Raw genomic sequence first — 12,613 nt, 5'->3', positions numbered from 1 at the left:
TGGAACTTTCCATGTTTCATCTTTTCTGAAGGTGATTTTCTTTTAAGCTGTCAGCAATATGTGGAAACTTTTTAACATAAATGCAAAATGCCTTAAATTATGAAAATTGTGTGACTAATTGGTGAGCAAAAACTTTCTCTATTGATTTGATACACAGCTTATTATACATGATAAAAATGCTCAGTGGAGTTGCCATTTACTGCGTTAGTCTTACAACAGAGCAGTCTTTGAAATGTAATGACCACATTAAAAATCAAGTAGTTTTTAAAGGGCTCAAACACATGATTCTGTTTATTTTTGAAGGAAATACTCTAACAGAAGACAGGCAGTTAAAATATGTAGTCCAGTACAAAGTATACTGGGGAATGACAATAAAATCTCATATGAAAGACAATAGTGCACAATAACCATATTATCTTCTGAGTTTGTATACAAACAAATACTCTATTAACAAACTTCACACCACACACAAAAGGCAAGAGCTTCACAAAAAATGATTGTAAAAGCATAGCATTGATACTGATTTTTTTGCTCCAAGCTTGCATTCTCTGTATAATGCTTGGGAAGAATGAGAACAGGTGTGAAAATAACAATAAAGAAATTGCCAGTGCATAAGCCATTCAAAAGGCTATGTTCTCTAAAAGATAATGAACACAGAGAGCTTGATTCAGATTCGCACTACAGTTCTTTCGTGCCTCCAGGATAAAGTGTAGGAGGTGGTAGTCTACTTTAGAGCCCGTTTTGGAGAAGAATGGTATGAAACAGCTTTAATATTAATGAGAATTAGCTTCGTACTTTTCAAAGTAGGATGTGAATGTATCCACCTTTTTATTATGATGATATATCAGTGAAAATACGTTCTGTACAAATATCAGCAAAACACATCTGAAAATAGAGACGGTGTGATTAATCCATGTCTTTTAAAAATAAATATATACAATATTTACATTTTGGACAGTTCCAGAAATGAACATGTCCAGCTTATGTACCACTACCTAAAACAATTCTCTATTATTATAGAAAATGCATTTACTGTACAAATATTTATAAATACATATGTATAAACTTTTTCAGTGAAATGTCTGGGGATTCATTGAAAAGAAAAACATCAGATATTCTTATTATCAGCTAACATTTAGCTCTCAAGTGTCCGCATATTAAACAGTCTAGAGCATTGTACATCAGACAGAAGTAGATTTTCTGTATTGTGGATATTTTGTGTTCTGCTTCTGTGCCATCGTACTGGCAAATCTGATTGTCTTTTCTGAAAATATGCAGGAAAGCAGCAGGACTAAATCAGTTTGACTCGGTGATTGTTATTGATTGCACCATGTCAGACAGGGTTTCTGGGTCTACTTCTTCTTTACCATTATCTGAATTTTCTGATGAGATGTAACAGCCAGAATCTCTTGGGCAGTCATTTAACTGTGATTTGTTGAAGCTATGGTGAGGGCTTAAGTTCCGCGTCTCCTGATCACCCTCACTTTTCTGCTGTTGTTCAACTAGAAAAAATAGAAAAAGAAAGCAAAAATAATTGTCAAAATAAGTATCCTGGGAAAGAGATTGAGATAGAAACATGACTGATCTTGAAGAACCGTAGAAACCAAGTTGGTATATACACACGACTAGATCAGTATCTTTTGTCTGTCAGAAACAGAAACCTCAACATCAAAGAACTAAAAATATGATTACGTGAGTATAACAACATCTAAGTTGATGTTGAGGTTGGCTTTGATCCTGCAGCATATTGCTCATACATGAACCAGAGACTTTGGCCATATCCTTTAGACCTAGGTCCTTTGGGCTGGCCACAGGTGCAACAGTCACCACGCGTGGTCACCATGCCCACAGCAGATGTGGCAGCTTCTCCCCTCCCAGACTCATGTATTCCAGAGCCTGCTTATGCAATTAATCATGTACCCTACTGCACCTTGTTTATAACACATTGCATTCTAGACGTTGTGTCTTTTGAAAGTAACCCCCAACATTTTACCTACTCTGTGCACTGTCTAGTGAGATATAATGCGCTGGTCTTCAGAAGCACTCAGCATAAAGATGTTTTTATCAGGTTTTCTAAAGCACTGGACTTTTCAGTGGGAGTGGGTGGCTGATGGAAACTTCCTAAGATTAACTTTTTATCCAAAAGATGATTTTCCAAAACACGAAGGCCTCAGAGAAAGCTAAGATGCCTAACTCCTGCTGTATGGTTTCTGAACACTGTTCCAAAACTAAGTAGAGGCAAATTATCTTGCAAATACCTTGTCCTTGTTTAGCTGCTGTATGACTAATCTATTCAAACTCAAAAATCTGCAACTCAGGGAGAGTATCAACAGACCCTTCAAAAAAAGCTCAACAAGCTGGTGCCTTGCAGACAGGATATACCTGTATATCATGAATCTGATATATCTTGTGGTTAAAGATGGTGTTCATATTTTCTGGCTGTGAAATACATGATGTTTACTCAGAGTAAATTTCTTCAGAAAACAAGCCATAAAATATAAAATCTTCCGCTTTCATACTTTTCTCTTTCCATATTGCCTTCTGTAACTGGATTTTTACTTCAAACTGCAGCTTGATTTCAAAACAAAGGATAAGGAACAAATCTCACAAGAAGCATATGGTTTACTTCAGATTTTAACCCTTCAGAAAAATGGTACATTTTTGCTTTTGCAGAGAAAGTTCCCTTATTTCACTTGACTTGTTACTCAATGGTTAAGTAGTTAGCTTCAAATCTTTAGTCAGATTTAAGCTGTCAGGTACAGACAGAGGGGAAGTCCTAGTTTATGAAGGATTTTATCCTTCATCAAAATCTTAATCTAGTTTAGCTCCAGGGTAGAATCCCAGAATTATAAAATTTCCACAAGGAAAATTTATACTGACATTTTTTTCAGTTGTTGGAAATTATAAGCTTTTGCAACATGGGAAAGATTTACAATTGGATTATTTTTTAAAAAAATCTTGTGTTATATTGTATCACAAAGAATAAATTAGAAATTAAAAAATGGAAGTGTTTCACTCTGAAATATTGAAATGGAACAGCAGGAGAGTCAGTTGTCATTGGGTAAGATTTCAATGAACTTATTTCATAAAGCATTTTGATATATTGAGAATTATTTCTAGGTCCTGATGGAAGTCTTGTAGATTTGTGTGGACTGATTAATTCTGTTTAATAGTTTCTGACTTTCAGTTGCCTACTTAAGTTAATAAAGTAATATGATTTTCAAGACAAGCATCTAATGTCTCAACTTACTTATTTTTGCATGAATAGGTTATAGGCATAAGCTTACGTATTAAAAAAAAAAAACAACAACAACAAAAAAAGAAGATCTCTGATTACTTGAAATACTTTTCAAAGAATAGGAGTCCCACCTTGTTCCCAAATAAATTTAATGGTTAATTGCACTTGCGTGAAAGACTACACCTTTCATCAGATTTAATTGATAGCTGTAACTGTTTGATCTCCTTCTCACCTTACAGAACATAGTTTGTCATGTCAAATGTTATCTCTCTTTGCAGGGAAAATATTTGGTCACGTACGGTCCAATTGATTTCTGATTTAAGTCAGGAAGGAATTACAAAAGGCATTACACCAGTGAAGGTATTACTGCTGCTATTAGTAGCAACAGAAGTAGTTTAGCACAAATAACAGCAGATGCCCCAGGAAAGCCTTGTCTAAACTGTGTCATTAGCTCCTCGCACCCATCCCGCCGGCGCCAAGACGAGCCAGGTCTTGGTCATTGTGGGTTGACAGAGCTCAGCCCGTGGACAGGTGAAGTCCTCCTGCGCGGCTGCAGGCAGGGCTGTCCTGCCCTCCGCTGTAATCCCCTCATCAGCCTAATGCTGCTTGCCGGTACTTTTATCAGCTTCTGTAGCATCATCTGCTGCCCTGGCAAGCGGTGACCTAGAAAGTGTTAATCCTGTTTACATTTTCAAGGTCAAAGAGGAACCTCCATCCACTTTGTTTGTTTTACAATGGAAAGAAGACCAGGTAACTAGTGGATTAAAAAAAAAATACAGTTTCAGTCAGTATATTAGTGCCCCGTAACTAGTTGTGATAATCTGAGCAGTTCCTATGTGAAAAAAAGATCCTAAATTCTTTTGTAGCAATGTCTTTCCATTGTATCTTTCAGGGAAAAAGACACAGACAAGCCTGGAACTGAGATTTTTTAAAATCTAAATTTAGATCAGTTAGGAGAATAAGAAATTTCTATTTAGAAAACATACAGAAATGTAAAAGTTCTGTCTCCTTCCATAAAAGTAGAAGAATTTTTTATACAAAAAACTGAAAAACAAAAATGTTCAGGTGTTTGAGACAGTGAAAATATTAAATTTTCTATTTTTCATTCTCAGCAGAAAAAGTTGAAGAAAACTCACCCATATTTAAGAAGAAAAGACTGAAAGCAAACTTTGGCACTTTTTTTTTCCTCTTTAAAGCAGCTTCAAGTATTATGCAGCAATTACTAAACCACTTGCACAGGATACTGAGTATTATAAATACATGTAGCATACAATTTAAGATGTTGCTTCATGAGAAAAGAAACTATGCTTTTTTTTTTCTTGTTAGCTTTTGGCTCTTACATTCAATTCTGCTTAATTCCTTCCTCTAACACGTATATGTTCAGGGTTCACATTAGTAAAGGTAAGTTGACTGTCTTAATCTTTTGGACATCAGAAGAAAGATGAAATGCACAGGAAACAGGAGTTGATAAAATTAAACTGCCGTTAGATGTTGCAGAATCATCGGAAATAACTATCTTATCAACAAATGGAAGTCCTATCATTTTTCTACAGTAAAGCATTTTCATATGAGATAAATAGCTTTCAGTCACTGTTGTCTATGATATGGCCAGAAGAGTCCCAAGATATGCATCATTTTGACACGTGTATTCTAATGCTACTTTAGACAGTAGGATTATATTCAGACTTCTGAAAAAAAAAAAAAAAAGTGAGGCCTTGAGTGTTGGTAATACATACTTATCTGCCTTGCTATTTTGATCTTGAAATGAATATTTGTTGTTCAATGACATAGATGTGCCTCACACACGCAGGGATAGATCTCTTTCCTTCACCAGCTTTTTTCCCTTTTTTAATGAGTTTAAAATCCTGATTAGGAAGGCACTTTAAGCTTAGGTTTAAGGCAATTCGGCTCAAGATGGTACTGAGGTCACACTGGCTCCCGTGCGGTTATGTCAGTTTAAACCAGATGAGTGGCAGGAGGCTTGGATTTTATCTTGGCAAAAAAACAAAAGGTCACCCAGCAGCAAGCTGTACTTCATGAGTGTGCCGTCTGAGAGTTTGCCTTTATGAGTTTTGCCCAGAAAAAGAACTGGGCTAGGAGCACGGGGCTGTAGGCTGAGTCACTTGCGTGCCTTCCTGGAAGGTGCAGCAGTGATGTACAGAGCAGCACGATGCAATAACCAAATAGAACAAAGGGTGTCTCCAAGGCTGGTGTTAGACCTCCTAGGTACGTGTGAAGGCCATGTATCAACCTGTAGTGCCTGTTCCAGTTAGACCACCTAATTATTAAAATGAAATGGAAACTCACAAAGCATTAAACTCAGAAAGGATAATTTTGAGCAGTAGATGGCAATACTTCTTGAAAAAGAAGCACAGAAACCTGAAGTGGGTCTGTAAACACATGCAATACTTTGGGGCTCAAAGGAGTAAACCTTTTGTGGGTATTTACTGACACGCAACTTGAAAAATTACACTCACGTCAGTGCATAGCTTTTCTGGGAGGGATACTGAACTGATGTGAGAGGAGAGTCTCTGATAGAAACAGAAACAAAAAGCTTCATAGTTTTTTTCTGTTTTCTCTAAAATCTGCAAGCAAACAGATGTGCCTGGAAAAAGGTTAAAAATACTAACATGTATGCAAGGATGAGCTTCCTTGGGAAATCTGGAAATACTATGTCCATGTCAATGAGTTGCACCACAGTACAGAAGGGGAGATTGTCTTTGAGCACTGTTTCACCTTGACATGGTATTGTGTAATCCCACATACTTAAAGGAACTGCCCAGTGTAACATCATAGAATCATGGAATTGTCTAGGTTGGAAGGGACATTTAAGATCATCAGGTTCAACCATCAACACTAACACTGCCAGTCCACCACTAAACCATGTCCCTCAGAACCACGTCTACCCATCTTGTAAATACCTCCAGGGATGGCGATTCCACCACTTCCCTGGGCAGCATGTTCCAATGCTTGACAACCCTTTCTGTGAAGAAATGTTTCCTAATATCTAATCTAAACCTCCCCTAGCTTAATTTGAGGCCAAATGGTACTCTTGATGCTAGGTCCTCATGTAAGGAATGCAATTGAGAACTGAAAGGCCTGTCCTTGGCGATCTCCTATCTTGCTGCCCAAGTTCAATAAATAAGGAGCAAACCTTCTCTGGTACTGGCAGTGGGATTTTGAGTGTGATCTGGCACTTAAATATAAAAAGTAAGCTAAGGAAATGGGTTTGGGGAGATAAGCATAAAATATTGTCTCCCAAATTGCACGTATGCACCTTTTTTTTTTCTATAAAATTAACTGTAGGCACATATCCAGTGAAGTCTAATTCTTTAATCCAGAATAGCTTCAGAGTGATGTAACCCACTGGACTTCAGGAATGAACCTCTTGACTTACATCGTCTCAGTGAGAAGAGAGTCAAGACTATTTTTGCACACACAAAAACGTGTGTCCTGGGAAGCAGGACAGCAGTCAAGAAGAAAGTTCCAAACTTCTTTTATTACTTTATTCATTAACCATTCAGCAACTGCTTCACTTTAAAAATAGCATCCTACAAAAGCACAGACATCCATCTCCTGTCTAGAAGCCATCTGGGAGAAGAATGGAAAGCTATTAAGAAATACTTGATGAAAAAAAGCTTTTTTTTTTCCTCCCCAGCCATGAATTCATGGGAACCAATCATTTTGTCCCAAATATATAGGTCTGATCAACTTATAGACAATCTAAAAAGAGATCTGGGGGGGTGGGGAAGGTCATGAGCAACTTACAAGACCTTGCAGTTCTGGGATAGCCTTGCTATGTGAAATACTTGAAGACGGTGAATTTGGGCCTGGACTCCCAGGAAAGGTAGAAAGAAGATAGTGCAGTACCAGGAAGCAAGGTCTCCTTAAAATCCGCTATGTGGTAGTATTTGCTAAATGAAACTTACTTTTTAATTCCTGGTATGAGATGGGTAAAGTTTTTTATTTCAAATTCATTCAGGTCTAAAGCAAATGTAAGATGAAAATATTCTCATTGCCAGAAATTCTACATTTTGGATGGCTTTAAGGAGCACATAATGTGGAAACCACTGCTGCAGGTCTTTTGGTTGGAAAACAATGACTTTTTATTCTGCAACATGAATTATATAGTCACAAGTACGTTACATGAAGAAATCACTTAGTATAACATACAATAAATGTCAAGAAATATCCAAGGAAAGAAAAAGCAATTAAAAGCCCTGTAAAAAACATCTGGATATTTCACAATATCAGATATCACATTAAAGAAAAATTAAATCTTGTTTTGCTACATTTATAGTAGACTCTAGTAAAATGAGGCTGTGTTCCAGCACGCTTGGCTGTTCTGAATAATAGCAGAGTCACAAAAACTCAGAAACTCTTCAATTGTGGACCATACCTGAGGCTCCATCCATTAGTCAAAGTCATGCTTCATGGAAGCACAAATGTAATGTAAAGGCATGGAAATCTCTCAAGTTCTATGAAGAAAGATGGGCTTAGAACAGTAAATATGGTCTGTGGCCTCAGTATATTTTTTCACAAAACTTATAAAAACAGTGAACTTTTACCTGGAAGAGTGTTGAACTTATATCTAGAATACTCTTGGCCAGTAAACAGATTACCTTGTAGCTGTGAGTAATTATGCTGCTCACTTCTAAGCAATGCAGAAAATCAATTTTAATTAAAAAAACATTTATGCTGGACTGAGTCATGCCCATTTAGGAAAAAAAAAATTGACCTGGGAAAGTTCAGTTCAGATGCAGAATTCACTTTCACAGTAGCACCTGGCTTTTTCAACCCAATTTTCCAATCAGATTGACAGAAGGACAAAGAGGTCAAATGATTCAGATGAAGTCAGACTCATGCTGAGCTTATCCCCAAGATCATCTTGACTTCCCGTCTTTCATTGTAACGACTTAACAGATGGTTTCTATCAGTTTTAGTCTTTAGTATCTTCCTTTTTAGAGCAAGTTGTTAAATTCTGTTCTGTTGCTACCAGTCACGTGACAGGTGCTATGAACCTTTGGCAACCAGATAAGGCAAGGATTTGATTCAGTCCTCATTCAAGACAGTATCGCAAACCAGAACAGTATTTATGTGTGGCTTACCTTAAAATATACGTGAGTCTTATGAAACTCAATTAGACTTAAATGAATGCATATAGCTGGCATGGTATATAAAGATGTCTTGGTTCTGGTCCCCACGAGTATTCATAAATTCTGGGAATATTATTTAATTGAATAATACTAGAAGGATTGGTTATACCTATCTAAAGTGGATGTGGAGCAAATATTAATTTCATCTTGATCTAAGACTACAGTGTCATCACTGATTTTGAAGCATGGGCCACTTTATAAAATTATTAAACTTATAGATTAATAGTTATTAAACTATCATACAGATAACATCAGGGACACTGTTTTGCCTGGAGAAGTGACTTAATCCCATGCTGTCAATTAGGAAGAACCTAATTTTTATAATTAAGGTAAATTTATTAATTTTCTTTGTATGGGATATGCAAGTACCTTCTTAGCTTTGGTCCTTGCACAGGTGTATGCAGAATATTAACTGTTAAGGCACCTTCAGAAAAAGAAAATCTTGGTGTCATCTTCTAAAATGGTTAGGTGTCTAAGGCTGCTTGCTATGCTTTTGTTACTCAAAGAATATAAATAGTAAACCATATCCTCTTCACTCCAGAATAGTTTGATACTTGCGTGGTCTGTTAAAAACCATAATGTTTTGGTTTTGTTTTTCACACTGATGCAAAATTCTGCAAAATTACAATCTGCCATTTTTCCTTAATGTTTGGGGTTTTTTTTTGTGTGTGTCTTAAATATGATATAGAAAAACACACACAATAAAAGGTGCAGAAAGTGCAGCAAGGCTGGTTACCAAGAAGTACGCACAAGTACATGTATACTCAGTTTATGGGCAAACTAGGAAGAGGAATGCATTTTCAGATGTTTTCCAGCTAGATTCCTGCAATACAATTCTTGGAAAATGTAACTTTTTTTTTTCTGGATTCACTCGTTCAGTCACTACTTCTGCATAGACAGCCCATCGAGAGTCCTTTCTAGCCCATCATCTCACAAAACTACAGACCAGAAAGAAGTCTTGATCCTGGTGGGCAAAGAAAGCCTCTCCAACATGTTTGCATGAATCTTACCTTTCCCTGGATGCTGACTAAGAACAGGAAAGACTGCATGTAGCAAAAGGCATTCTTAAAAACCCAGAGAGATTTATGTACTGATGCACATAGGGTATACGTGTACTTGCAGGTATGTGCATATGTATGTATGTGTGCTGAGTGAGAAATGGAAAGTGACCTATCTACCAAGGAGAGAAAGATTGGACAGCTGACAAGAACTGCTATTAAAATATCCCAGGAAGTCATTGCTTTTCCAGGTCTCCTTTTCTTTCTTTCAGATGCTTCTCAATTGTGAGTGCACATCTGATTAAATGACTGCTCAGGATAGGTGGTGAGTACGCACAATTAATGAAGAGAAAAACATCTGGTTTGGTTGAGTGTCTAATTAAGTAGATGCTTGGCTGAAGTTTCCAGGAACTTGACATAAATTATTAAAAATTAGAAGTCAGGTTGGAACTATCATGAAAATATCACGAGAACAGTACTTTCTGTTCTGTATCCTAGTTTTCCACTCCCAGCAAAAAGAAGAAGTGAAGAACACATAATGGTGGTCAATACACATACATATACACACACCGTATGATCAGCTTTCAGCAGCTCACTGGAAGCTTGAGTCAGATTCAGTTTGAGAAAAGAATGCAAACCAGCTATTAGATTTTTGTTGGTTATTTTTTTGGGGGGTTTTGGGGGGGTTGTTTTTTCTTTTTTCTTTTTTTCAAAACCTTCCTACAAATACTGATTTGGATAAGGATTTAAGTGTGGGATGAAGTGAGAGAAGAAAAAAATGTATTCTGCAGAAAGTAATTTAAAAACTAAAGACAATTCTTTACTGTAGCAATTTGAAATATGCTCTTTTTTTGGTTAACATATAAGCGCAGAGTTTGGGAGGTTTTATTTTCTACTCTTGCACAGACCTTGTGACTTTTAGGAAGTCACTTAAAATCTCTGGGGGTTGGTTCCCCAACCATAAATAGAGTTGTTCTCAAGCAATAGCTGCTGCCAATCTCTAATTTAGGATGTATAAATGAGAAATTTTAAATCATTCATGTGTTACTAGTATAGTAATCGTATGTATTTAGAAGAGATGTACAGTTTGCTATCTGAACAAATAAGAAAACCATCTGACTCCATGTTTCATATCTAAAAGACAAATCATTTAACAGATCAATGTGAGAATCGCTATTTCTTTAAATGTGTTTCTTCAATTAATACTTGCATGTGACTCTTAACAAAGCTGAAACACTTACTGTCACAGTCTTGTAGATTTTCAATTGCTGATAACAATCTTGCCCTGTCTTCTGGGTTTGAAATATTTAATTCAATCAGGTGGCTCTCCTGTAGATCCTTTAAGTCCTCTAGAGTTTCATAGCCATTTAGCAAGAGGGTTGAGGCATATTCCTACAAAAAGAAGCAAGGAAATCCTCTCATGTAAACAGGCACTATGTTTAGTAGAGGAATAGGCACGATTTCTCTTATACTTTTTTGTCAGGTTGCAATGGGCTTCATGCTCTACTCTGATCGATCTGCCTTTGGCATAAAACCAGAGTTGGAGAACAAGAGAGGACAGAGGCGGAGATACCTTGGGGTCCTCTTGACCATCTCAGCATCTCTGGCTGAGTTGGCTAAAAGAGCATGGCAGCAAATTGGACCAGGACAGAGCTTTGCTAGAAATGATTGAATCTGCTGAGCTTCTGGACTTTTGCAGGTCACCCTATGGAGTGCCTCCCAGGCTGGGTCCAGGAGGACCTCTGAGGTAGGGCGTGCTCCTTCTTTGCACAGAAGGAGCTCTTCAATATAAGTGAGGGTGAGATGCTGAGGGACCCTTCAGCCATGCTGTGTCACACATAGTCCTCCTTGAGCTGTGTGTTGACGAGGTATGAAACCCTGCATGTACTCCAGGGAAACGAGTCTTTGCATCAGAACAAAAGCAATAACTGTTACTAAAAATGTTGCCTGTAAATCATGACATAATTATGCTTTGACACTCAGTTGAGAACCATGGTTGCAGAGAGGGAGAGAGGAACAACACGAGCATAGTGCATTTAGGCTACTGCTCCCTAAAGATAGTGAGAAATTAAAAACCCAAATTCTAAATGTTGTCAGTGGAGTCAGACTACAGTCCTGTCCCTGCAGTGTCCACAGTCACACACCTCCTACCCTTAGGCGCACAATCGCAGTCAGGTTACGGTGGCTTGACAGCTCACCACCATGCCTCTTTGCGTGTAGTCTCTTAGCCTAACCAAATGATGTGGTAAAACACAGTTCTATAAGCCACTCTCATCAGATAAAAGACACGAAACTTCTTTGCTGACATCAACACTGCTGAAACCCGCCTTTCTACTTCTGCCTGTAAATGACATCCAGACCCAGGCACACAGAAATGAAACGTTTCAAATACAGCTGGGAAATGCATTGGCTGACCTGCAGGTGGACACAATCCAGGAGCTCTTGCAATGTTTTAGGCTTGGTCCTTTTGCTTCCTCTGTGTGGCTTTATCTTTCTGGGTGCAGCTTCCTCTTCCAAGATAATATCCACGTAAATGAACTTGAAGTTTCCTACTTTGTTGTTCAGCATGCCTGTCCATATGCCCATGGGGGTTTTACAGATGATATCTATAATGTCTCCTTTCTAGAACAATAAAAAAAAAAGGACACCACTGCTTACACATCTGGTTTGTTATATGTAGCTTTTCCTCTATGGACCAAAACCAGCACAGACAGCACAGAGTCTTAACTAGTCTTACCTTACCTAGATTTAGCTCCTTTGCTTTTATAAAATCCCAGCCAAGTAAGTACAGAAAATGGAGCTAGCCCTTATCTCTAAAACCTTTGCAAAGGAGAGGTGAGCATGAACAGCACCTTTCATCTTTTTTGTGCTCCCCTTGGTCCCTGAAAGGGGATAGGGTTGCATCAGCAATCAACTTCTGCCGTGAATAATGGGCATAGCTTGGGCAAAAAGCAGAGGAACACTGTGAGGTTGTTTTCCAATACGTGCTGAACTATTTACACAATAATCTTATTATCCAGCATCTCAAGGGTCTTCAAAATCTGATGGCTAAGCTATGTGAAAGGCAAACTGTAACCCATTTTACAGTAAAAAACACTGGCTACATTTCTCAAAGGCAATAAAGAACATTTAACTCCCATAATATCTTCCTGTCAGTCCTTCCCAAAGGACTGTCAAATTTCCCCACTATTATTAACACAATAGACTGAGAAAATAGTGAA

At 37.7% G+C, this 12,613-nt stretch overlaps 1 protein-coding gene across 1 annotated transcript in view; it reads right to left on the bottom strand.

The window, feature by feature from the left end:
• Positions 1 to 1,060: 1,060 nt before the first annotated feature.
• The window catches only part of SAMSN1 (SAM domain, SH3 domain and nuclear localization signals 1), a 35,752-nt gene continuing 24,199 nt past the window's right edge, over positions 1,061 to 12,613 (bottom strand). The window contains exons 6-8 of the mRNA XM_009883861.1: positions 11,808 to 12,014; positions 10,634 to 10,784; positions 1,061 to 1,502 (exon numbers count right to left, since the gene is read on the bottom strand). Of these exons, the coding sequence (XP_009882163.1) occupies positions 1,297 to 1,502; positions 10,634 to 10,784; positions 11,808 to 12,014 (564 nt within the window). The 3' untranslated portion in view covers positions 1,061 to 1,296. The remainder of the gene's footprint in view (positions 1,503 to 10,633; positions 10,785 to 11,807; positions 12,015 to 12,613) is intronic.

This window comes from Charadrius vociferus, unplaced genomic scaffold, assembly GCF_000708025.1.
Source record: "Charadrius vociferus isolate BGI_N301 unplaced genomic scaffold, ASM70802v2 scaffold414, whole genome shotgun sequence".
Lineage (NCBI taxonomy): Eukaryota > Metazoa > Chordata > Aves > Charadriiformes > Charadriidae > Charadrius > Charadrius vociferus.
Note: the sequence above shows the minus strand (reverse complement) of the source record. Positions and strands in the feature narration are given on the sequence as shown.